This window comes from Myxocyprinus asiaticus, chromosome 1, assembly GCF_019703515.2.
Source record: "Myxocyprinus asiaticus isolate MX2 ecotype Aquarium Trade chromosome 1, UBuf_Myxa_2, whole genome shotgun sequence".
Lineage (NCBI taxonomy): Eukaryota > Metazoa > Chordata > Actinopteri > Cypriniformes > Catostomidae > Myxocyprinus > Myxocyprinus asiaticus.
The window spans coordinates 17,285,231-17,312,916 of NC_059344.1; the positions used below are offsets into that span (position 1 = coordinate 17,285,231).

At 37.6% G+C, this 27,686-nt stretch overlaps 2 protein-coding genes and 1 pseudogene across 8 annotated transcripts in view; 1 reads left to right on the forward strand and 2 right to left on the reverse strand.

Annotated features, from left to right (window-relative positions):
• The window catches only part of LOC127453466 (caspase a-like), a 140,075-nt pseudogene extending 127,045 nt beyond the window's left edge, over positions 1 to 13,030 (forward strand).
• Positions 1 to 27,686, reverse strand: part of LOC127415978 (zinc finger protein 638-like) — a 126,040-nt gene that overhangs the window by 29,434 nt on the left and 68,920 nt on the right.
• Positions 3,882 to 27,513, reverse strand: LOC127451982 (ubiquitin carboxyl-terminal hydrolase 47-like). Of its 7 annotated transcripts, none has more exons than XM_051717450.1 (11): positions 27,387 to 27,513; positions 26,972 to 27,079; positions 26,698 to 26,828; positions 26,518 to 26,588; positions 26,219 to 26,341; positions 25,993 to 26,088; positions 24,568 to 24,696; positions 24,151 to 24,279; positions 23,803 to 23,825; positions 22,919 to 22,953; positions 3,882 to 3,964 (listed from the first exon to the last, which is right to left on the reverse strand). In XM_051717450.1, the coding sequence occupies exons 1-11, from the start codon at positions 27,434 to 27,436 to the stop codon at positions 3,897 to 3,899; spliced, it is 963 nt and encodes a 320-aa protein (XP_051573410.1). In that variant the 5' UTR covers positions 27,437 to 27,513; the 3' UTR covers positions 3,882 to 3,896. The 7 variants fall into 7 exon arrangements, with proteins under 7 accessions (XP_051573410.1, XP_051573487.1, XP_051573322.1 ...); XM_051717527.1 differs by lacking the exon at positions 3,882 to 3,964 and adding an exon at positions 15,671 to 15,861; XM_051717362.1 differs by lacking the exon at positions 3,882 to 3,964 and adding an exon at positions 16,054 to 17,864.

The following is a 27,686-nucleotide window of genomic DNA, read 5'->3' on the forward strand; positions in this document are numbered from 1 at the left end:
AATTTAGTTGCCTAATAATTGTGCACACTAATAGTTGCCTAATAATTGTGCACACTAATAGTTGCCTAATAATTGTGCACACTTATATATTCCCCTGAGAAAGACAAAACTCACTTTTCCTTTGTTAAACATTCAGGTTTGAGGTTCAGTAACATTTTGGATTGACTGAGAGCATTGTGTTTGTTCAACAATAAAATGAATCCTGAGGAATACAATTGTGTGTGTGTGTGTGTGCATATATATATATATATATATAGCCTATATATACACACACACACACAATAGATAGACAGACAGTTATATTTCACTAGATGAGGTTTAATAAGGAATAACTGTATTTTTATTCACAAGATGTGAAGTTGGAGACAAGATGTATATGCTAACGAGACACGTTTCCATATAGTCACATTTTTCTTTGCATGCCCCACTTCAATTTAGAACACTTGATTATCAAATCAAAATAACAAAATATGCATTCAAGTGAGGATAAATATGACGGATGAACATTGTAAAGGATGAAAGATTTACATACAGCAAATCTCCACGTGATTGTTCTTATTTCACCTCTAGAAGCTGCTGTTATAATGTAACCAAGCTGTTCTAACTGTAGACGCCTCGAGCACAGAAGAACACGGAGTAACAAAAAAACACTATTGACAAATATCAAATAGATTCTGCATAGGAAAAGCACCAATTAATTGGCAAAACTGATATATATCGGTCTACCTCTAGTTTCTGGTCATTTATAAGCAGGGTTGGGAGGGTTACTTTTGAAATGTATTCCACTACAGATTATAGAATACATGCTGTAAAATGTAATTTGTAATGTATTCCGATAGATTACTCAAGATCAGTAACATATTCTAAATACTTTGGATTACTTCTTCAGCACTGGTAGATTTTTTCACTTGTTTTGACTATAAAAACTCTGCCAGTACAGTGAGACAAAATACACATGTTAAAAATACATTCTCTGAAAAACCTAAATATCTTATGCAGTGTTGTTTCTAAAACAAGATGAATCAAACTGATCTTGTTTTAATGATTTTTAGATATTTTTACAGGAAAACAATACAAAAATTATTATCAAGAATATGATTTTTGCCCTAATATCAAAGAAAAACATTATTTTTCAACGTGAATTTTCTTGATAAATAAATATGATCGTGTCTGGTAACGTGCATGTAAAATGGCAAGAAATGGTATTTTAGCTTAGCGTAAAGCTGACAATTTACACAAGGTTTATTTCTATTTCTTCTGCTCCAAACTTACTTCAAACTTACTTCTCTGTCTGCTTGTATGAATGTAACACATCATGAGAAAGTGTTTCACCGCTGTTCAAATGCACTTTGGATTGCATCATTTATATGTATAAATGTTTTCCATCTGAAAGGACTAAATATTAAATGAAACAAATGACAATAAAATGCAAAGTAATCTCTTCAGTAATCAAAATACTTTTTGAATGTAACTGTATTCTAATTACCAATTATATAAATTGTAACTGTAGTGGAATACAGTTACTTATATTTTGTATTATTCTGTTTAGAAGCCTTGATAGTCAACACGATCACATGGGAAATGGCTATTTTTTCACAATGTGCCTAATTTCGGTCAAGTGCCGGTATGCGGCAAATGTTCATGCCCCAAAAATCACCCGTGCAGTACCTTCGATGTCACATCCCTTTTGATCTCTGGAGAGTGAGATACTACTTTTGCAAAGAAGTAAGTTAAAGAATGCTCTAAATACAGTTACGTTTAGGTTTAGGGTATGTTTTTATTAAGTAATTTGCATTAATGTCATTATTATTCAAATATTTACAAAAATTGTAGGCGCTGTATCTTTTACGCCATATCCATTCAAAGTAGTACAATAAGTGAAAGAATACGGTGCGCGACTATAGTTCCAGCATTGGCCATTGGGAGGTAGTTTGAAAATTAGAAGAAAAAAGCATAGACCTTAAAAATTCTCCTTTATGTTCTACAGAAAAAAATATAAAAGCATATGGGTTTGGACCAACATGAGATTGAGTAAATAATGACTAAAGAATTTTCATTTTTGGGTGAAATATTCCTGAATGAGGATGAATGAGGGTGAGAAACAGAGGCCAACCGTGGGAAAGTTAATCGTCGGAGGGAGGATGACGAAGGGCATGATTCTGAAGACAGTCTTCATGGCCCTCAGGTTGGGGTTGTCCACACGGCTCCCAACTAAAAACACAATGTGAACAAAAATTAAAAAACATTGTACTACCTCAAAAACAATACCAAACTCCACTTAAACTCAGTATGTATGTTACATTTAAATCCAATATATCAAAACCAATTTCTAAAAATGACAAAGCAGACAAAAGGTGGTCATAATTCACCTCTAGGATAGCAAACATAGTGCCAGTCACAGCAATGGGGAGAATGTAAAATGGATCAGATGCTGTTAGATCTGTGAACCACCAGAGGCCGCCAGTCTGCAAACTGGGTACAGGCAGATACGCCATCTTACGCAGGGCAATGAAGAAAGAGATGAAGATTGGAGCCTGAGGAGGTAGATGATAAAAAGGTAAATATGATGACTAAACAGCAGCAGATTAATCAAACTATTTAGACACATACGCAGTGAACTGATGCTCATAAAGCATTATCAAGGTAATATGTAACTGACCTGAACCAATGGCACTAGGAACCCACGTAAAGGGTTTACATCATGTTTCTTCTGGAACATCATCAAGTTGGTGTACGCCTTTGAAACTAGAGAATGGCAATAAACGTTAACATTTCACAGACCTGTGTTTTTTAGACCACAGGACAGTCTGCAAACAGTCCTGCAAACTGCAGTATAATCTTTGGAGCTTCAAAGTTCTGGTCATCATTCACTTGTATGGATCTACAGAGCTGAAATATTCTTCTAAAAATATTTGTTTGTTTTGCAGAAGAAAGAAGTCACACATATCTGGGATGGCATGAGGGTGAGTAAATGATGAGAGAATTTTCATTTAACTGTTAATTTCCTTTAAAAATAGCTAACCTGCTTATAACGCAAAAGATTGCTGACTTGTATCATGTATAAAACTACTTAACTATGTTAACTAAAATAATTTCTATGTTATCAGTTGCATTGCCCTGTGGTCATCCAATGCTGACAGACTATGTTGTCGCCTGGTTCAAGTATTATATTGTCTGGCATTTAAAGGATATTTCACCCAAAAAATTAAATTTAGTCATTATTCACTCACCCTCATGTCGTTCCCAAACCCGTATGACTTTGCTTTTTCCATGGAGTACAGAAGATGTTAGGCAGAATGTTCAGTCTCAGTCACCATTAACTTTCATTCTGTGGAAATAAAAGTTCCAATGAAAGTGAATGGAATTTGGCTAACATTCTGACATCTCCTTTACGATCCATGGAAGAAAGAAAGTAATACGGGTTTGGAACAACATGAGGGTGAGTGAAGAATAACTAAGTTAAAATTTTTGGGTGAACTATGCTTTTAACTAGTTCTTGCTTTTTAGAGAAAGACTGTATTTACCTGCCCTGGGTTTAATGAGGTCTAGAAGATAAGAAGTTGTCTTATCAGGAAATCTGTGGACTGATACCACTAACGACCACACAAAGGGACTTCTTAGAAGAGAACCTTGCTGCACTTGCTGCTAGAAGACTGTTTGACTTCAAAGCTGTAAGACTCCTGTTTTTTCTGCATTGAATTTTGCTATCATTGATGTCCTCAAAATCACAATTAATTTTGTCTACATTTAGCAAAATTGACCAGTTAATGCAAGTAAATGGATAACAATCCAAGCCAGTCTGTTTGAATGTCATTACATGCAGTGTCCAGGATGTCTGTTTCATGTGGAAAGACGAGATAAGAGAAATCTGTGTGTGCGCTGCACATTGTGCACAGCTAACTTGAAATGGACATACCGCTTCTGCTGGAACTGCTGGAGGGAATGAAAGTGGCCTGTCCATAATCTGTTTAAAGAAAGCAGATAATCAGAAACTCATACTTTCCCAAGCAGTCTCTGAAGATTTTTTTGTTTATGTACGGAACCCAAAGTTTCTTCTTTTTTTTTAAAGCTAACATAATTATGTATGATTTATTTTTTTATTTTTTTATTTTTTTGCTTCTGGACAGATAACTCCAGATCCGCTTGTGCAATTCAAACCTGAGTTTAATATTAGTGTAACCATGACAAATGACAGTGTTGTAGTAATTGTTGAAAAGGTGTTTGTAAATACCTTTTCCTTTACTTTCTATAGATTTACCCAACAACATGTTTTTTGAGAATTTTTACAAATGTAATACTTTGAACATCAGATTATGTGCTAAGCATATACACCGATGTGAGTGAAAACACTGGAGACCGGAAATTGAAAACAGACAAAACTTGGAACACTTCTGCATTTAGGAAAAAGTTGGATAACATTACTGAGACCAAAACTGTGTTCTTTCAATTACTTTTGATGGACTTGATGTGAAAGACACAGCGTGTATGAATTTTGGCAATATTTGTTTAATAATTACATTAACATACTCCTAACCCAAACCTTAAACCTAATCCTAACCGTAACAGTACAGAGACCAAAGCTGCGGTCTTTCACTTACTTCTGTGCAAATTAATAGCTGGAGATCAAGTGAGATGTAGGCACAGCATGGGCGCTTTTCAGGGCATGAACATAAACCACATGGTGGCGCTTGTCTGGAATTCGGCACATTGGGTCTGACTTCTGATGGAAAAACTTTCGGATGTTGAACGTTTGTATTGATGCAGACTTTTATATATTGTTTTAATGCCTTAAATATGGATGATTTGGTTTACATCGACAACAACACAATTCATTATACAGCAATAAAATAAATTTGTATTTTTTATACAGATACTGTGTCCTACAGGAATTGTGAGGAAGGCTCACATTTCATCCAGGATATTGCAGAAATATTTAATCTACATGCCCACCACGACCACATCGAGGAGCTCTTCAGAAAGGCAATGTTGAAACATTTAGATTTATTGTTTTATTCTTTTTTTTTTCATGAATATGAATGTTACATGTATATAGTGCTTTTCTGACACTACACTCAAAGCACTTTACACAGGGAACAGGGGACGCTCCTCAACAACCACCAATGTGCAGCATCCACCTGTATGATGCAACAGCAGCCATAGTGCACCAGTGCACTCACCACACACCAGATATTGGTGGAGAGAGTGGAGTTTTAGAGCCAATTAATGGATGGGAATTATTAAGAGGCCATGATTGATAAGGGCCAATGAGGAGAATATGGCCAGGACACCAGGGTTATATCCCTGCTATTTTTGAGAAATGTCCTGAGATTTTTTTATTGACCACAGAGAGTAAGGACCTCAGTTTAACATCTCATCCAAAGGATGGTGCCTTTTTACAGTACAGTGTCCCCATCGCTTTACTGGGACATTAGGTCCCACACAGACTGCAGGGTGAGCACCCCCTGCTGGCCTCCCTAATACCTCTTCCAGCAGCAACTTTAGTTTTCCCCAGGAGTTCTCCCATCCAGGTACTGACCAGGCTCAGCCCTGCTTAGCTTCAGTGGGTAACTGGTCTTCAGCTACAGGGTGATATGGCTGCTGGTTAGTATAACTCTGTATGTCAATAATTGTAGCCTTACACAGAAATAAGTTAAGTACAAATTCTTAAAGCTGCACTTCAGATCTTTGTGCTCTCTGACGACATCTGTGGTTGAAACTTAAAATTGACAGCAATATGCGGAAGAACACTTTGCGTCAGTCGTGTTTCGACACTGCTCCTCTGTGCAGATGAATCTCATGATTTGAGCTTACCTGTTCTGGACATTGCCCGTGTGTGATCATGGTGGGGAGATAGTCAGAGCCGGAGTCATAACATGCTATTATCATGTTGATATTATGTTATTCGAGGAAACATTTAAAACCGAAATGTTACTTGCTTTGAAAAAGATAAACAACACTCATATTTACATATTTTGAATGAATTAATGTATATTGCAATTATAGCACTTTTCTGACACTACATTCAAAGTGCTTTTACATAAAGAACAGGAGACTCTTTTCAATCACCACCAGTTACCAGTATATTTTAATATGATTATTCAAGTGTTTGATCTACTATTAATATTTGTATTGTACTACACTTATTTAAGAGGTGGAACGCATGTTATATTTGACATGAGTTCAATGGAAGACTTCATTTTTTTATGTTATATTGAACCGCCTCAGTTGTTAATGCAAGTAAAGCCATAATACTACAATAATATGTCTATGCAATGCAAACAATAACACTGTAAACTAAAAACATAAAACAAGGATTCAGTAATAATAGAAATGAAATATACTTTATTAAACATGAAAATAATATGCCGAAAATTGCATTAGAAAAATTACAATAATACGTTTCATTAATCATTTCTTTAGCAGTAAAGTTAAAACAGATAGATGGTTACATACAAAACAAGTTAATATATACATTACTGTGCTATGAAATCGGTACATTTGAAACAACTTGAGATGATTATACAATGTAAACAGACAGACTGCTAAAAGGAAGTAAAAGCTTGTGCATTCCTGCGACTGGGGCTAAAGAAATGAGAAAACAGTAACACACACTCTTTGGGAACCTGAAAACAATGTTATTATTTATTTATTTATTTTATTTTTATTTTTTATCCCCTTTTCTCCCCAATTTTTGGAATGCCCAATTCCCACTACTTACTAGGTTCTCGTGGTGGTGTGGTTACTCACCTCAATCAGGGTGGCAGAGGACAAGTCTCAGTTGCCTCCGCTTCTGAGACAGTCAGTCTGCACATCTTATCACATGGCTCGTTGTGCATTACACCGTGGAGACTCACAGCATGTGGAGGCTCATGCTACTCTCCACGATACATGCACAACTTACCACATGCCCCATTGAGAGTGAGAACCACTTAATCGCGACCACGAGGAGGTTACCCCATGTGACTCTACCCTCCCTAGCAACCGGGACAATTTGGTTTCTTAGGAGGCCTGACTGGAGTCACTCAACATGCCCTGGATTTGAACTCGCAACTCCAGGGGTAGTAGTCAGTGTCAATACTCACTGAGCTACCCAGGCCCCCTACTATAGCAATGTTATAAAATAGTCAGTATGACAAGCAATATAAGCTTCAACAACCCTACCAGAAAACAAATCCAAACATCATAGCAGGTAAACAACTTCACCAAACAGTTAACAGATATACATCCATCCAGACTGCAGCGATGCTGTCCTGAACTGTGTGACAGTGACTGCCTGAACAGCATAGTTTCCCCAGCCAGGACATATAATGTGATAGCCAATACTTCTTTCCTGTGTTTACGGACATGATGTAATGATGCAAGGATGAATGACATAAGCCAGAGTTTTCGCGCCAAATCCGACCCGACACCTCGAAATTAAAATCATTTTTGTTGGCTTACCGTAGTGAATTGGACTTTGTAAGGACTTTGTTTTGAACAGGTTTTTTTTTTTTTATGTACTCAATCAATAATAGCATTTTGTTCATTTTTAACCAAAGAATCTTCTGTAGTGCAGCTTTACAGAATACTGCAAAAACCGTTTAATTTTTAGATTTTTTTCTGTTATGTGTAATTCATTTTAGAAATGCCTTACCAAGTTCTCATTTATTAAACAGGTTCTTAAAAAGTTGAAGGAGAAACATCCATATCAAATGCCATGAAAAGAAAGAACAACATTATCAAAGAAGTTGTACATCTTCCCTGGGCTGTGAAACACAATGACTACAACTTGAAATCTCATGTGCTCTCTTCAGTGTGTTAGGAATGTTATGTAAGCATCTTTTTTCTTTTCTTTTTTACTCAGAAAGTTGTTTTTTTCTTTGTATATGCCATGGTCTGAAAAAAGCCCAAAATTTGAATAATGAAAAATTGTATACCTCTGTTTTTAAGAATTGCATACATTATTTTCAAGCATTTAATTTAAAGACTGAAATCTTTAGATATGAAACTAATGCAATTATCCTAATAGTTTGCAGAAGAAAGTAAGGCATACACATCTGGGATGGCATGAGGGTGAGAACATGAGGAGAGAATTTTCATTTTGGTGTGGACTATTCCAGTCATCAGACTAAACTCACTAAACATTTGCAGGGTTTATGATCTTTTGGTTTGTTTGAAATACCCCCAAATAGATGCTTTGGGTTTTAGCTACACTGTCCTGGGATAATAATGTCATATTATCATTCATTCATTCTGAATTGTTGACAAAAGACTGTATGCTATACTGGTTCAAAACACACACATACTGTGTGTGTGTGTGTGTGTATACATGTATACAGTATATATACAAAGTGTGTATGTATGTATATATAATTATAAACACATTTAAATTAATACAATTTAAGTACATTCAAATTTTATTCATTTAAGATTTCTCAAATCAATTTAATGGAATTTTGTTATGAAATTGAAATGTGTAAATCTTAAAAATATACTAAAATATATTTTTTTTGTGTATTTATAGGCATATTTAAATTATGCAATTAAAGTATATAGTATAATATATACAGTTGTGCTCAAAAGTTTGCATACCCTTGGAGAATTGGTAATATATGTACAATTTTTAAAGAAAACATTAGTGAGCAGGCAAAACACATTTCTTTTATTTCTTATGGGATTCATATTCAACTGTAGATTATAACAGAATGGCACAATCATAAAACAAAACATGGCAACAAAGAAAAAAAATGAAATGACCCCTGTTCAAAAGTCTGCACACCCTTAGTTCATAATACTGTGTATTGCCCCTTTTAGCATCAATGACAGCATGCAGTCTTTTGTAATAGTTGTCTATGAGGCCCCAAATTCTTGCAGGTGGTATAGCTGCCCATTCGTCTTGGCAAAATGCCTCCAGGTCATGCAAAGTCTTTGGTCGTCTTGCATGAACCGCACGTTTGAGATCTCCCCAGAGTGGCTCGATGATATTAAGGTCAGGAGACTGCAATGGCCACTCCAGAACCTTCACCTTTTTCTGCTGTAACCACTTGAGGGTCAACTTGGCCTTGTGCTTAGGGTCATTGTCGTGCTGGAAAGTCCAAGGGCGTCCCATGCACAGCTTCCGTGCAGAAGAATGCAAATTGTCTGCCTGTATTTTCTGATAACATGCTGCATTCATCTTGCCATCAATTTTCACAAGATTCCCCATGCCTTTAGAGCTCACACACCCCCAAAACATCAGTGAGCCACCAACATGCTTCACAGTGGGGATGGTATTCTTTTCACTATAGGCCTTGTTGACCCCTCTCCAAACATAGCGCTTATGGTTGTGACCATAAAGCTCTATTTTGGTCTCGTCACTCCGAATTACAGTGTGCCAGAAGCTGTGAGGCGTGTCAAGGTGTTGTTGGGCATATTGTAACCAGGCTTTTTTGTGGCATTGGCGCAGTAAAGGCTTCTTTCTGGCAACTCGACCATGCAGCTAATTTTTGTTCAAGTATCGTCGTATTGTGCTCCTTGAAACAACCACACCGTCTTTTTCCAGAGCAGATTGTATTTCTCCTGAGGTTACCTGTGGGTTTTTCTTTGTATCCCGAACAATTCTTCTGGCAGTTGTGGCTGAAATCTTTCTTGGTCTACCTGACCGTGGCTTGGTATCAAGAGATCCCTTAATTTTCCACTTATTAATAAGTGATTGAACAGTACTGACTGGCATTTTCAAGGCTTTGGATATCTTTTTATATCATTTTCCATCTTTATAAATTTCCATTACCTTGTTACGCAGGTCTTTTGACAGTTCTTTTCTGCTCCCCATGGCTCAGTATCTAGCCTGCTCAGTGCATACATGTGAGAGCTAACAAACTCATTGACTATTTATACACAGCCACTAATTGCAATTTAAAAAGCTACAGGTGTGGGAAATTAACCTTTAATTGCCATTTAAACCTGTGTGTGTCACCTTGTGTGTCTGTAACAAGGCCAAACATTCAAGGGTATGTAAACTTTTGATCAGGGCCATTTGGGTGATTTCTGTTATCATTATGATTTAAAAAGGAGCCAAACAACTATGTGATGATAAATGGCTTCATATGATCACTATCCTTAAATAATTTTTTTTTGCACGATCTGTCATATTTTCTAAATCAATGCCAAAATTTCACAATTTCTGCCAGGGTATGCAAACTTTTGAGCACAACTGTATATAGGCTATAATTATGTAAAGCCTATTAGTTTTAATACACCTTTGCAAATAAATGCAATTCCAGTGTCATTCGCTGCCGTCTTCGTTCATTCTCTTTTCAACGCGTAGATTTATTTTCATTTTCACAAGTAACAGATGACTGCGTCCAAACACAAATTTCAACACAATGTTATTATACCTGCTAGCATCAATAGTGGATGCAAGTTCAGATAGATGATCGTACAAGTGTCCAATCAGTGGGGATTGTAGTGAATCAACAGTGCAACCGCTGAGCCTCGTACCCTTACGACTCAGTACACTTGACATGAGTCACTAAGCTGATGCATATGGAGAGTGTACTTCTACACAACCTAGTTGAAACCTCTCTACAATAATGGCAATTCTAATATTGGCATGGTGTTTGAGCCCCGCCCTTTTAGGCGCAAAGCTGTCCGCAATAAAAGCGGGCGTGCAAACACCATTCCTCAGAATTTTCTTCTTTCACGACAGCCATTCATCTCTCGTAAAGAAGCCCTCTACTACTTCGCTGTAGACATAAACGAGTCAGCAGGTGGGATCTTCACAGCAACGATAAGACTTTCTGCTCCCCTGCAGTGTTCCGGCGAACATTTACTCCACCTTGAAACTTCGCTGGTGAACGGACCGCTTCAGCTTCCTGATTCCCCACAGTGCTTCAACAGGAGTTTTGTATCCTTATAAGCTATTGTATTGTGTGTGTGTGTGTGTGTGCGTGTGTGTGTGTATATATATATATATATATATATATATATAATTAAAAGAGACGCTTACGTGTTCGTGTCTTTTTAAAGATGTAATTTCGTAAGTGTTTTCTTATACAAGGGACACATCCCGCTGTCAGATCAGCATGAGAGCTGCATTCACTGTCTGGGCTGCACCTATGCAGAGACAGTTCTCATAGAGACAAAACCCACGCCACGTTCATCTTTCTAAGCTGTGTCGACTAACATCCGCACTGGCTGGAAAAGCATACTCAGCGGTGGGCCAATCTGGTTCAGCACTCCACGCGATGACAGTGCTCCAAGTTTTCGAAGCTAAGCTCCTCAAACAAATGGATGAGCAAGGCTACAATCCAGAGACGTTCAAAGAGCTCCGCACTGCTACAGACTTAGCGCTGCGAGCCACGAAAGTCACTGCACAGGCCATTGGCAAGTCAATGAGCAACCTGGTGTTTTTGGATCATCACATCTGGCTGACCCTCACGGAGCTGCATTTGATTCTCTGGTGTCTCCACCCAGCCTTTTCGGAGGCTCTGGGTATAGATTTGCTGAGCGCTTCGTCACAACTCAGCAACACTCACAGGCTATGAGACATTTTATGCCAAAACAGAGAAGTACTTTATCACAACCGGCTCACTCCCACTCTCTCTTGGGCCACCGCCTGGCTAAAAAACTCACACCAGCTGCCTCAGTACCGCCAAATGTCGCCGTCGAGCCACTGGTAAAGCCATGCAAGCCGTGGCCCAAACGAAGGCAGCCGACTCAGCGCAAGCCTCGCGCAGATGGGAAACCCCCTCCCCTCTTTCCCACTGCTGTTTGTTGGGAAAGGAATATTGTTGTTCAAAATGTTGTTCAATATGTTGTTTTCTGTGTCTCACATTAATCACATGCAATAAAGTTTGCACATTAATGCACAACCGCTTCCCAATGGTGAACGGCCCAATATATCATGATATGAACATACCAAATTGCCCTCTGTCCTGGTACTCAGACATGTGGCGAGCTCTTACTGGCATTCCGACTGGGTGCTAAAAATGATCGAACATGGTTATATGATCCAATCTGAAAGTCGGCCGTCCCGTTTCAACGGTGTTCTGTCTTCCATGGTTCTGTCCGAAGATGTGCCGGTGTTACGAGCCGAAATATACAATCTTCTCACAAAGAACGTGATAGATGTTGTTTCATATGAATTAATAAGCCTGCTGTCCCGCTGTGCGAATGCGTGGCAGGTCCTCACGGGTGTGTCAGAGATAGTGTTTACAACGATCGAGCACAATCTGTGGTCCAACCACAGGATGTGCCAGTGTTGCCAGCCTTCTACCAACAGGGTTATGCTGAGTCAAATTTTCAGAAGGAAAGTGCTGATCACAAATGCATTCAACACAGGTTGGGGCACGCCCGACTTCCGACACCTGGACAGGTGTGAAATGGATGTGACATGTCAACCACCTAGAGCTTCTAGCTGTCTTTCTAGCTTTTCATTCTGATATTGTGAATCACCACATTTTGATTAATTCGGACAACACAACAGTAGTGGCGTAAATATGTCGCCATAACGCGCTGGCCCATGTATGGCCGGCGAAACTTAAGTTAGTGCACCTCACTACATTCTATCATCAGCAAAGTCCGAGTGGACATGGAAACAGTTCTGTTAATTGTGCCGAAATGGCCCAATCAGTCCTGGTTTCTGGAGATGGTACAAATACTGGACGGGCCTCCATGGGAAATACCGCAGAAGAAAGATCTTCTCTCTCAAACACAAGGTACGGTTTGGCATCCCCAGCCAGAGCTGTGAAGCCTACACGTGTGGCATTTGAACGGAGCACAGTGGACGAGTCAGAATTGGCTCGGTCAGTTATGAACACCATATTACAGGCTAGAGTGCCCATCCACGAGATGCCTTTACCCACTGAAATGGAATGTGTTCCCTAATTGGTGCTTTTTACATGGCAAAGACCCAGTGAACTGCCCCATACCTGAAATTTGTACATTTCTTAAGAGCGAACGGACGCAGGGCTCACTCCGTCTATGCTCAAAATTTATGTGGCAATTGTATCTGCATATCACACACCTGAAACCGGCACCTCTATAGGAAAACATGATTTAATCATAATTCCCAGGGGGCGGGGCAGCTAAATCCCCCTCGCCCGGCTACAGCCCTGACTTGGGACCTAACTTGGTCCTTAAAGTGCTCACGGGGCCTCCCTTCAAGTCTTGGACTATGTTGAATTGCGTGTGCTTTCTCTTAAGACCACATCATTGCTGGCTTTGGCCTCAGTAATATGGGTTGGTGATTTGTAAGCACTGTCAGTTGACAATCCTAACCCGATTTAATTCGGATGAGGAACAGTCCTTGCATATTTTATGCCCTTTGCGAGCGCTACACACATACGTTGAGCGCACACAGTAGTTCAGACTGTCTGACCAACTCTTTGTGTGCTATGGAGGATGCATGAAAGGAATGTCTGTCTCCAAGCAAAGACTTTCTCACTGGATCGTTGATACTGTCACCCTGGCTTACGAGTCGCAGGGTGCGAATTGCCCAATTGGTGTTAAAGTACACTCAATTAGAGAGGTGGCCTCTTCATGGTCATGGACGAACAGTGTGCCCTTACAAGACTTATGTTTTTCAGCAGGATGGTCTTCTCAAAACACATTTGCAAGGTTTTACAACCTAGACATAACATCTCTCTGTCCTCTCTGTCTAGAGCGCTTGCTGTTTTATTTGCCAAATATATACAGTACTTATGCCCCTCTTTTTGAGTACAGGCTCCCTGTCACTTTATACAACCACCTGAGTTTGGACCATTGTGTTCCCATAGTTACAGGCATTTCATTATAAATAAACTTCCTTTCCAACTGGGTTCATGAAGGGGTTAATCCATACTATATGACCATAGTTCATATATATATATATATTCTGAGTGATCCCCTCCTGGCTGACCATGAGGGTCATTCACTTGCAGCATACTCATGTCAGTTGCCGTCCCGTGGGACTGCGGCGTCATGTTTCCTCTCTGGAAGGTTATGTTGTGTAGTGTGGCATGATGGGACTCTGTTCCCCATATGCGTCAGCTTAGTGACGCAATGTCAAGTATACTGAGTCATAAGGGAACATCTTGGTTCCCTGAGATGAGGGGAATGAGACATTGTGTAAGCTGGCCGCACTACAAGACTCAGAGTTCTTTGAGGTGCAAGCGATGCGCTCTTTGTCCCTCAGTCAGAAAATTCAGAGGAATGGTGTTTGCATGCCCGCATTTATAGTGGACAGCTTTGCACCTAAAAGGGTGGGGCTCAAACACCATAGCCAACATTAGAATTGCCATTATTGTAGAGAGGTTTCAACTAGGTCGTGTAGAAGGACACTCCCCATATGCGTCAGCTTAGTGACGCAATGTCTCGTTCCCCTCGTCTCAGGGAACCGAGGTTAATTACGTAACTGAGACAATTTCTAGCTTCACTGGACGACTGGAGCAACAAAATGAATAATTGGAACTGGTGAGTAATACGAAGATGAAGAGAGAAGTAACTGGATGATTAAATATGTTTTACATTACAGATTTACATTATCAAATTTACTGGTTAGCAAGGGTCAAATCAAGAGTCCAAAAAAAAAAAAGAAAAGAAAAGTGTTAGATTTTGAAGACGAATGAAGAACTGAAGATGAAGATTTTTTTATAATGTACTGTATTATGTATTATAAAAGTATAAGATTTCTATTGTAAATTTGCATAGATTGTTCTGTATGGAAAGTGACCACAAGACCCATAACACTGTTACTTTGGAGGAAGAGAGCTTGGTAATACTACGCAAACTTCTCAATAGACATTAATAATAACTATGAAAAAATAAAAAAGCATACATATATTTTTCTTATTACATTTAAACTTCTGAAACATTAGGTGGTTCTCGAACACAGTCCTTTTATAAGAGAAGTGGTATATCACTTTGAGTAACAGAAAGAAAAGTTAAATGTCCCAAGTATTGAAACATTCCTGCTAAAGAATGAAAAGACTGGGGTACAGCAGAAATTTTAGGACAGGCTGCGGAAAATTAAAGAAATGAAACATTCTACAAGGTTTAACAAAGTGTGTTAGCACTTTATAATAAGGTTATGTTATTCAACATTAGTAAATGCATTAGGTGTTATAAACTAACAATAAACAATGTATTTTTACAGTATTTGCTAATCTTAGTTCATGTTAATTTTTTTTATATGATTCTTCATTGTTCATAATGTCTTAACAAATGTTAGCACATATAACTTATAATTTAAAAAATGTATTAGTATACAGTATGTTGCAATAAACATTAAACAAGATTAATAAGTGGTGTTAAATTATTGTTCACTGTTAGTTCATGTTAACTAATGTAGTTAACTAATATTAACAAATGTATCCTTATTTTGTAGTGTTACCGTAAGGGTTATTGTCTCTAAAGCAGGTCATCTGATCTCTTCGGAGAAAAATTTTATGTAATGCTTTTTTGTTGACTTGTACTTTGGGTTGTCCAATTTACGATGCTTTCTTTTTAAACTTTCAGAGAAGGAGACTGAAGAGAACACCAGGTTTTTCAAAGAAATCTTTGAGAGGAGCCTTGTGATGCTACTTGAGCTGATGGAAGAGAAGCATAAAGAAACAGAGAGGCGGGCTGAGGAGCTCATCAAAGAGCTAGATCAAGAGATTGTGGAGCTAAAGAGAAGAAAGACTGAACTGGAACAACTCCCATTACCTATGGATTTTACACAGTTCAGAGTCCTTCGCACTGGGTCACTGTAAACACATCAAAACCACATGTGCACATGGCTTAAGGGTCTGTTTCCCTCTATTCTAGATACTTAGCCTCCAGCACAAGCCCTTATGCACCAGTTACTCAACTAACATGAGCATCAGCTGTCATGAGCATGGAGGTATTCTGAGGAAGACCTTATCGCGGCTTCAGTCCATCCTAGATAAGAAAATGAGAGAAACTGGTACGGTACATATTCACCCAACAATTACACCTACACTCACATGCACCCATTGATTAGACAGAAACTGTAATAAATAAATACAAATAATTATGAATATAATGTATTTCACTGCACTTGCTTATGGTTTCCAGAGAGCTGCGGAGTATACAACATTTTGCAGGTATGGAAAATGATTAGCTCTAAACATGAAATTTTTCAAGAACTAAAAACGAAAACTTCTCTTTCAGAAAAGAAACAAAAATAATTATAATTATAAAAAATATAATTATTTATAATGATGTGTATATACAACCCCAATTCCAAAAATGTTGGGACAGTATGAAAAATGCTATTAAAAACAAAATGTAGTGATTCCTAAATTATATTTACCCTTTGCTAAATTGAAAACACTACAACTAAACATTGTATGATGTTGTACCTGTTTTTGTTGTTGTTGTTTTTAATGTACAGTAATTTCAAATCAAATGATTGCAACCCGCTCCAAAAAAGTTGAGACAAGGCTAATAACAATTTGACGAGTTGAAATAACAAGCGATGTGACACAGGAGATGTTAAAGAGGTGAGGCAATCGTGTCATAGTATATAAAGAGCCTCTAAAAACAGCCTAGTCCTTCAAGATTAAGGATCATTCGAGACATGTCAATTTGCCAACAGATGCTTCAGCAAATAATCCAGCACTTTGAAAAATTATTCCCCAAAAACAAACTGGAAGGATTTTGGCCATTTCACACTCTACAGTGCACAATATAGTTTACAGATTCAAGGAATCTGGTCAAATTTACGGTGCGTAAAGGGCAAGACCAAAACCACTTCTGAATGCGTGTGATCTCTGATCCCTCAGATGTCACTGTTTTAACAAACCTCATTTATCTGTATTAGATATCATGAACATGTGCTTGGGATTACTTTAGTAAACCTTTGTTAGTCAACACCATCACTGCTGCATCTAAGTTAAGACTTTACTATGTAAAGCAGAATCCATACATCAACATTGTCCAGAAGTGCTTCCAACTTCTCTGGGCTCGGTCTCATCTTAGATGGAAAGTTGAACAGTGGAACCGTGTTTTTGGTCGATGAATCCACATTTCAAATATTTTTTTTTTTTTTAAAACACAGCCATCGTGTTCTCCGGGTCAAAGAGGAAAAGGACCATCCCAGCTGTTATCAGCGTCAGGTCCAAAAGCCAGTGTCTGTATGGGCCAGGGGTGTGTCAGTGCCCATGGCACGAGTAACTCGCACATCTTTGAGGTCACCATTAATGCAGACAGATATGTACAAATTTTGGAGGAGCATATACTGCCATCCAGCACCGTCTTCTCCAGGGATGTCCCGGCATTTTCAGCAGGACAGCTTCAAACCACATACTGGATGAATAAGCAGAGAGTGCGGGTGCTAGACTGGCCTCCCTGCACACCTAACCATCTCCAATTGAGAATGTGTGGTGAATTATAAAGCACACAATATGGCAACGAAGACCCCTTACAATTTTGCAGCTGAAGACCAGCATAATGGATGAATGGGGGTAAATTCAACTTTTTAAACTTAACAAGCTTTTGTCTTCAGTGCCTAAATGCCTAATAAGTGTTATTAGAAGAAATGGTGATGTTTCACAGTGGTAAACACTCGACTGTCCCAACTTTTTTGGAGTGTGTTGCAATCATCTGATTTGACATTACTGTACATTAAAAAAATATATAAAAAAATGAATTTCACAAGGTAAAACATCACATAATGTTTAGTTGTTGTCACGGGGTGTGAGAGACAGGACCCAGGAGCAGAGGTAACAGTTCAATGAGTTTATTTATCAACAGAAAATGTTATTTTCAAACAAAGCAAGCCCAGGCGAACTTTCTCCATGACATGCAGGCAGAGACCGAGGAATCCTCCTCCACAGGAATATGGCTTCAGGCGGTGGCAAACGGGAAGGTAACCACACCTCTACAGACAGGCGACCTACAGACACACGAGCAAGCTCCAACTACACAAGAGAGCACAGTTAACACTGACAGTGAATACCGTCACGTTTGACAGTCACGGTGACAATAACAGTAACAATGATCCGACATTGGACATGACACACGACGGGATTTAAATAAGCAAGGGGCAGGTACTGCTTGCAGCTGACGGTTGTAATGATCAGCGTTCCCATGGAAACAATCAGGGTTCCCATGGAAACGCTGATTCAGCATGCCAGTGGCACCTGAAACAGATAAGGGCAAAACATAAACACGCTTTGACAAAAACAGACAGGGAACGATGATGACATAGTCCTCATCAGACGAAACACACAACCTGGCAAGGTGCCAGGACCGTTACATCACCAGAGAGTGCATGGCGGTAACACGCGCACGGCGGTCCCAAACAACCAGACCTCTGCGCTCACACAAAAGGGGTACTCAAAACATCGAGGCAGGCCGATACTGTCACGGTCCCGTCAGGCAGAACCCCAACCTGACAGGACCCAACCCCAACATCTTATGGAGTTTTGTGTTCCTTGCCACAGTCACCTTCGGCTTGCTCACTGGGGTTATAAATACAATTATTATTTAATTACTTATTTTTTAAAAATACACAATCATATTTTATCAAACTGCACAATGATGACTCTAAGACATTATAGATATTACAGTTTTCTCTTCTGTTAATGCCTGATCTTCTGTAAAGCTGCTTTGAAACGATGTGTGTTGTGAAAGGCGCTATACAAATAAAAATGACTTGACAGTTGTAGTGCTTATTATATAGCAACGGGTGACTATAATTTACAAATCACTCCTTTTTTTCTTTATTGTCATTTTGCATACTGTCCCAACTTTTTTGGAATTGGGGTTCCATACATATATATATACTTTTTAACATGTGTTTATCTAATCTTGAAAGTGGTAATTGTAAAAAAAAAAAACATTGTACAGTGCTGTTATAGAGACAGGTGTGAGATTTCATTTCACCTATTTAATTGATATCTTTTAGGGAATAGGGACATTTTCTGCTTGCCATTTAAAGTGGTCATGACATGCCTCTTTATTATTTTGAAATGTTCCTTGAGGTTCACTTTTAATATTAATAAAAAAATTTGCACATACATTTATAAAACATGATAATTTTTCCACCCTCATTCTGACCCTCTGTCAGAAACGCTTGGTTTTGGTGCTGTTTCTCATTTAAGACTTGACAGGAAACGCCCACTATTATGATTGCTCTTGACTGACTTGCTCTCTCCTTGCCATCTCACTGCTCACCGCTACTGGACAGAAGTAGAGAATGTGTCGTTTTGGCAGGATGTCCTGTGTATTCCATGTATATATTTGATGATGAAGCTTTATCATTAGTCAAAATTTGCAGCAGCTGTTCAAAAGTGTATAGCTGTATGTGTAATTCTTGCCTTAATTCACATCCATACATAGCAGGTTACCAAAACCTGAGTGCCAGTTTGCATTTAACATCAATTTTGCACTTGCCACATGCACAAAATTTGATGGGACAACATGGGTTCAAGAAAGACATGAATGTGTCTAAAAGCATCAAGTTTTCTTCTAACATTAACTGCAAACATATGGCAAGGAGAAAGGGAATGTCAGTGGGTGAATGTAGTCATGTGTTGCCTTGATTTTAATACAAAAATGCTTGTAGAACATAGATTATCGACCTGATCTCAGAATGAATGTTTGTATAACTAAATTTTTGCAAACTGAGTTTTATGTGCCACCTTCTACTTTTTGCTGCAGTTTCCTGGTGAAATTAACACTGGAAGCGCTACAACAACTGTGGGTTTCATTCACTGTCTCACTATTCATGAGTATAATGGCTGATTATGACTTTATAAACACTTATTTTTTGCACTATTACTCACACACTGCTATGTTCTGATATTGAATTTAACTAAACACTTTTACTATAACACATTATTTAACAAATTATGCATTTTAATGCTTCTATTACAGACACACCAACATTTACACACTTATTTCAACATGATTAGCTTGCTTGATAGCTCACTTGATAGTGTGTTGGACTTTGGATTCAGAAGACTGTGGTTCAAGCCAAGTCAAGCATGCAATCTGAGAGGAAGCGACACAAGTTGACATTGCTGCTTCAGAAAATGTGCTTCTCATATTGTATTTGCTTTTAGGACACTACTGGTTAGGTTTAGGTTAAAGTTTTACATTAGGAGGTATGTTTTACTCATTAAAATCTCCTTCTAATATTCACCTTTAAAAACCTCTTCTTCTTATTATGACAACATTTCACTCGCATTTTTGCACAGAATTTTGTTATGCAAAAATATTGCAAAGGTCACATAATTTTCATGAGATCAGGCTGGGCTAGTCATAAACATAAATAGACTTATACATATTACAGAAATGTACACATTTAGGTGCTTTTTAAGTTAAAAAAACTTTAATTCTAAAAAAGATTCTTGCCTGAAGACAATGACCCTAACTTGGCCAAAAAATTACATTGACCCTTAGTTCACCATCATTTCTTTTTCTTCCCAGTGGATCTGACATTTGACCCTGACACAGCTTATCCTGAACTCATGTTGTCTGATGATAGGAAACAGGTCTGGAATGAAGGCACTCCACAGAAGCTTCCTGAAAACCCTAAAAGGTTTGATGTTTGCTCATGTATCTTAGGAAAGGAAGGGTTCTCCCAGAAATTCTACTATGAGGTTCAAGTCAGTGGGAAGACGGAGTGGGATTTAGGTGTTGCAACAGAATCCATAAACAGGAAAGGCGACATTGGGCTCAACCCTGACAATGGATATTGGACTGTATGGCTGAGGAACAGGGAGGAGTATGCAGCAAATGATGACATCCCTGTACCTCTCAACTTGAAAGAGAAGCCAGTGAAAGTAGGAGTGTTTGTGGATTTTGATAGGGGTCTGGTCTCTTTTTATGATGTTGAAGCCAAGTATCATATCTATTCTTTCACTAGGCAGACCTTTCCTGAAAAGCTCTATCCATATTTCAGTCCTGGAGAATACGAGGGAGGGCAGAACTCAACCCCTCTGGTCATTACACCTGTTAACTCTATAGAATAAAACAAGTAGAACTACTAATTCTACTGGTTTTTTTTTTTTTTTTCATTTCTTGTTAAAGCATCACAGATGTTTTATGCTTATGTTGTTTATTTTCAGTTACAACTTTTACAACATTTTTTAACAAGTGTTTTATTATGGTTTTGATTGTGATGTTACTTTTTATATGAAGAACCCAAATGGCAAATTGCATTTTAAATGACAATATACACCAATGACAATAATTTACATAAAACAATGTACAAAAATTGCAATGGAAAATAAAGAAAATGTATTAGATTAGACTATTATAATTGACTATTTAGAATAATTTTAGTGTTCGAGAATATGTAAGTGACACAAAGTGGAACAAAGGCAACTGCACATTTGTATTACTATCATTAAACACTTAATTTAACAGCTGAAACACCCAATAACAGAATAAAATTAAAAACATTTAGTGGTTCTGAGCATTTCAAACAATTTCATCTTTCTTATACTGTATAACTCAAGTATTTCGGGTTTTGTACACTTTAAACTTGAACACTTTAATTTTGTCTGCAAGACACTAAATATTTGTTCTGTTATCTACAGATGCAAATCAGGCTTAAAGGAATAGTTCACCCAAAAATGAGATTTCTCTCATCATTTACTCTCACTCATGCCATCCCAGATGTGTATGACTTTCTTTCTTCTGCTGAACACAAACAAAGATTTTTAAAAGCATATCTCAGCTCTGTAGGTTCATACAATGCAAGTGAATGATGACCAGAACTTTAAAAGTCCATAAATCACATAAAGGCAGCATAAAAGTAATCAATTCAACTCCAGTGGTTAAATCCATGTCTTCAAAAACAATATGATAGGTGTGGGTGAGAAACAGATCAATATTTAAGTCCTTTTTTTACTATAACTCTCCACTTTCACTTTCTTTTTTTTCTTTTTTTTTTTTTTTTTTGCTTTTTTGGCAATTTGCATTTTGTCCTGCACCTACTTGTTCGGGCTGGTCAAAGGTGGAGATTTATAGTAAAAAAGGACTTAAATATTGATCTGTTTCTCACCCACACCAATCATAACACTTCTGAAGATATGGATTTAAACACTTTTATGCTGCCTTTGTTTTTTGGAGCTTCAATATGGGATGGAGCTTACATCTGGGATGACATGAGGTTGAGTAAATGATGAGTGAATTTAAATTTTTGGGTGAACTATCCCTTTAATATTTTACTGTTTCTCTGCTTCCTCTTGGGGACTTTTTTGTGCAATGCATCTTCTAAATGTGCAGTAATTACCACTGTTTTCTGTCACTATCTTGTCAAGTTTGTCAACCAACTCTGGGATCTGATTGCTATTTACATCACTGGTGTCAATGACATGGTACCTATTCTGACAAATACGAACCACTTTTTTGAGCTTGTCACATTTGGAAAGGAATGTGTGAATGGGTTGCCTGAGCCTTTTAAGCTCTCTGCCGTTTGTGAAGACAACCATCATGTGTTTTGTGGTCCCTGAACCTAGTCGTTTTTTAATGGTATGAAAAAGACCTTGCTGTTGATCACTAAACTTGGAAATTCTTATTACCCAGAGAATCACATTGGGGCCAGGGTGGGATAACTCAGTGCATCTATTTAATTCCTTTTCCCAGCTTGATTGGGTGAGGGAAAACAGATTTGGAGTGTCTACTACGGTGACATTTTCAACTGTCTTTTTTGTGGACTTTTTGGTCACAGTTTTCGAACCATGCTTGCAAAGAAAGTAATTCACACCGAGAATGAGGTTGCCTACTGTACTTTTTCCAGACCTTGACGGCCCTAGCAAAAGGATCCTCAGATGATGTGCAATGATGCCTGTAAGTCTCAACTCTGCAGTTTTGAACAACAACTCTTTACATGCATCTTCTAAATAAATATTATAGATATACATTATTGAGAGTATTTATTTTTTTAATCTATTTCTTCCAAAAATGTGACTGATAAAGCAAAATCTGAAAAGTTAGAGTAAAATCATTCTTAACTTACCTTTTCTGTACATTAGCATGTATGGTAGTCTTGAGCTGCCAAAGAAAGAAAATATTAAAGGAATAGTTCAAGCAAAAATAACAATTATCTCATCATTTACTCACCCTCATGCCATCCCAAATATGTTTGACTTTCTTTCTTCTGCAAAACAAAAATGAAGATTTTTAGAAGAATATCTCTGCTCTGTAGGTCCATACAATGCAAGTGAATGGTGAACAGAACTTTGAGCACCACAAAGCACATAAAGGCAGCATAAAAGTAATCCAATTAAAAAATTCCAAAAACTTAGACTCCAGTAGTTAAATCTATGTCTTCTGAAGTGGTCCAATTGATTTTAGGTAAGAACAGGCTCCTTTTTCACAATAAATCTTGACATCAGCAGTCTTCTTGGTGATCATGATTTCAAGCTCGATTACACTTCCTATAGCTCCATCTACCGCTCTGTGCATGCGTCAAGCACTAGGAAGTGTAATTGAGCTTGAAATCATGATCGAGCCCAGAGACTGCAATGGCAAGATGTACAGTGAAAAAGGAGTTACATTTTGGTCTGTTTTAACCCAAAATTTATAACATTGCATCCGTAGACATGGATTAAACCACTGGAGTTTTATGGATTACTTTTTCTCTGCCTTTATGAACTTTTTGGAGCTTCAAAGTTCTGGCCACCATTCACTTGCATTGTATGGACCTACAGAGCTGAGATATTCTTCTAAAAATCTTTGTTTGTGTTTTGCAGAAGAAAGAAAGTCATACACATCTGAAATGGGATGAGGGTGAGTAAATAATGAGAGAATTTTCATTTTTGGATGAACTATCCCTTTAAGTTTTTATAGGAGAAATGTTTTCTGACACTACAGAGTCATGAGAGAGAAAACAACACTCACCCTTGCAGTAATGCTTCTGACATCTGTAAAAAAAAATTGACATCCAATTCATATAAATTTGAATTATATGCTGATTTCCATTTAAAACAAGATGTAACTAGAATTGAAATTTGAAACTTGATACAATGAAAAAATATTAACCTAAAAATGTGCTTAATGTGGTAAGATCTAAATTAACTGGTTTGATTCAAGTCAAAAACACCATTAACATCACTGAATCAACCGAAGTAGGTTACACCAACAATATTTTTTCAAGAGTTATCAGGTAGAAATAGCTCCTTAATGTAACAATAGCAGGTTACCACTTTTTTACTATGTAGTTCTCATAATCAAAATCAAACGATGTACCTCTGTTACTGTGCTGTCATCAAAACAATACCATTTCTGATTTTGATAAGGTCTGATGATAGCATCGTAGTGTCCACCACTGTATCCACCCCTATGGTTAATTACGGCATAAAGATTGTATTTATAATCCTGCAGAAAAAAAAAGAAAAAAAAAATCTGAGGTGATTTTATATTACTGATTTTAAACAGGGCTTTTATCTGCTGAAAAGAAAGGTATCCTAAAAATGTGCTTCATTTGCTAGCATCTAAATGAACTGGTTTTAAGTCAAAAATATGATTTAACATCACTGAATCATCCTGAATACATAAGGTTACACCAACAAAACTGATTTTAGGGGTTAGATCAGGTAGAAAAAGCTTGTTATGATAACAACTGCAAATGTTTTACTGCCTTTTTTTACAGTTTATAAGTGGTACCTTAATGTGTAGACTGGGAGGAACATCCAGAGGACATTCATTTTTCACGTATCTCATCTGTATGTAATCAAAGTCAAAGCGCTTCAGATGCAGAGTGAGAACAGTGGGATACTCATCTATTTCACTCCACTAGGAGAAATGCAAATGAAAACAAAACAGCTGTGTTATTTAAAATAGCACGTGTATCATATATACAGTTGAAGTCAGAAGTTTACATACACCTTAGCCAAATACATTTAAACTCAGTTTTTTACAATTCCTGACATTTAATCGTTGAAAACATTCCCTGTCTTGGGTCAGTTAGGATCACTACTTTATTTTAAGAATGTGAAATGTTAGAATAATAGTCTTTCATCACATTCCCAGTAGGTCAGAAGTTTACATGCACTTTGTTCGTATTTGGTAGCATTGCCTTTAAATTGTTTAACTTGGGTCAAATATTTTGGCTTCTCACAAGAAGTTGCTGGAATTTTGGCCCATTCCTCCAGACAGAACTGGTGTATCTGAGTCAGGTTTGTAGGCGTCCTTGCTCACACATGCTTTTTCAGTTCTGCCCACAAATTTTCTATTTGGCTTTGTGATGGCCACTCCAATACCTTGACTTTGTTGTCCTAAAGCCATTTTGCCACAACTTTGGAGGTATGCTTGGGGTCATTATCCATTTGGAAGACCCATTTGCAACAGAGCTTTAACTTCCTGGCTGATGTCTTGAGATGTTGCTTCAATATATCCACATAATTTTCCTTCCTCATGATGCCATCTGTTTTGTGAAGTGCACCAGTCCCTCCTGCAGCATAATGATGGTCATTATGGCCAAACAGTTCAAATTGTGTTTTATTAGACCAGATTACATTTCTCCAAAAAGTAAGATCTTTGATCCCATGTGCACATGCAAACTGTAGTCTGGCTTTTTTATGGTGGTTTTGTGACAGTAGTTTCTTCCTTGCTGAGCAGCCTTTCAGGTAATGTCGATATAGGACTCGTTTTACTGTGGATATAGATACTTGTCTACCTGTTTCCTCCAGCATCTTCACAAGGTCCTTTGCTGTTGTTCTGGGATTGATTTGCACTTTTCGCACCAAACTACATTCATCTCTAGGAGACAGAATGCGTCTCCTTCCTTCTGATCCACTGGAATTGTGATATAGTCAATTAAAAGTGAAACAATCTGTCTGTAAACAATTGTTGGAAAAATTACTCATGTCATGCACAAAGTAGATGTCCTAAACGATTTGCCAAAACTATAGTTTGCTAATATGAAATCTGTGGAGTGGTTAAAAAATTTGTTTTAATGACTTCAACTTAAGTGTATGTAAACTTCTGACTTCAGCTGTAAGTATGTCACTATAATTAAGATGATACATCTGTTCAGTTATCATAGACTGTCTGCAGGGGTGATGGATGTGATATTGATCGATTACTCACAGTGTGTGTTTCTGTTTTGTGGTCACATTCATCACAATACATCCAGTCATCCTGCTCTAGTTTAGAATGTTTGAAGAAGCTCTCCAGACCTTTTTCCTATAGGGTCAGAAAAACAGACCATGCAGTTTTGGGGGAAGCTAGCAACAAAATACATGTATTAGCATACTTAGCACAACATAAATGTAGTTTTGTATATGGGCTGATTGAAATGATTAGCTATTCCTACCACATTATACTTCTCATTGTTTCCAACCTCGATGGACAGAAGTATTGAGATGAAGGGGTTGGTTTCCTTGTTTTCATTGCCACATATACATTTAGTTATGTTGCTCATTTTCCCTTCAAAGACCTGGAACAAATACAATGTGCAGTGTTTAAAATGTTTAGTAATTAGGTTATGGGTTTATGGCCTATCACAGGTCTACCTATTACATTTTTGTATGTTTGTAACAGATCAATCATGATATCAGAGACTCTATTTAATGTAAATTGTAGAAACGGACTTTAAGTTTGTGTGACAAATACCTTAGAGGCAGGTGTCCCCACTGTTTTTAACAGTTTCCGATAATACTCCACTGCATCTTGTTGCTCATAAACTTGCGATTATATTGACAATTGGCAAAAAAACATACAGTTATCATTGATTTCCCTCCTTGGATAGGATCATACTTTAAAATCAAATTTTGTTGAAATAAAATGACCCACCATTTCTTATACCAAGACATCTGGTTATTCCTTCACTCGTGGCAACATTTTCAGAGAGCTGTCTAAACAGCTTCTGAAGTTGTAGCAAAAGATTGTCCTCGGCACAGTCTCCTGCAGGGTCTGGTTCATAACTAAATGATCAGTCAAAATGTCATTAAAGTTGGCTATTAAATTAGAAGAGCTCAATAAATGTAACGAAGTACAGCAGCAGGAGCAATAATAATAATAGGCTAATAATAATAATCATGTTGTTGTTGATGATGATGATGATTACCTCTCCACTTCATGTCTGAATTCTTGGGTCATGAAAAGACATTGCAATACTGCGTTCAAGTAGCAGGTGGCACCTTGGTTTTTCAGGCCATTAAATTGGACTTCGGTCCTGAAAGCATCAATTACTCACGTCACACGTAGACAGACAGTTCGTTATATGCATACATACAGTAAACAAACCCGCGGGGCAGGTTAAACATTTAAGAACCATATATGCTGTTTTTTTTTTTTTTTTCTGGTGGTAATCTGTCTGAAAGGGACAAAAAGGTTTACCAAAGTTAATAAACAAGGTTAGTATTAGAATAATTGATAGGGCCTGAATATAGGCCACACCACACAATAAGCACAAACATTTTAAAACAGGCCTACTTAAAACATTTTTTATGTGGTAGTGATGTTTTAGTAAGTCAACCCACCTGTCGGGAAATCCAGATTCATGTGAACGATGCAGCACAGGAGTCCTCATGATACGCTACTAAACTATAAATTCGTCCTGGATAGAATTTCTAACTTTCCCATGGCAAGTTAAAGCCTAGTTTTACTTTCGATTTGGTGTTTTAAAGTATTTTGTTGAAGTCACGAGGGAAACTGTCAATTGTAGACTACAGGAAATGAAACAGATCATTAAGAAATTGACCATTTTGTTTGTATTATTTCACATTTTTATTACAATGACAATTTGATAACAAAAAGCCTATAATGAATCATAAGTCATG

What these genes read in the sequence shown, in the direction of transcription:
- LOC127451982 (XM_051717123.1), bottom strand. Translation starts at nt 27,436, where the DNA reads ATGAGGACTCCTGTGCTGCATCGTTCACATGAATCTGGATTTCCCGAC. An exon ending in TTCAGACATGAAGTGGAGAG is followed by an intron (nt 26,829 to 26,971) that starts GTAATCATCATC and finishes CTGATCATTTAG; the next exon opens with TTATGAACCAGACCCTGCAG. An exon ending in TCAGAAGCATTACTGCAAGG is followed by an intron (nt 22,954 to 23,802) that starts GTGAGTGTTGTT and finishes TTTCTTTGGCAG; the next exon opens with CTCAAGACTACCATACATGC.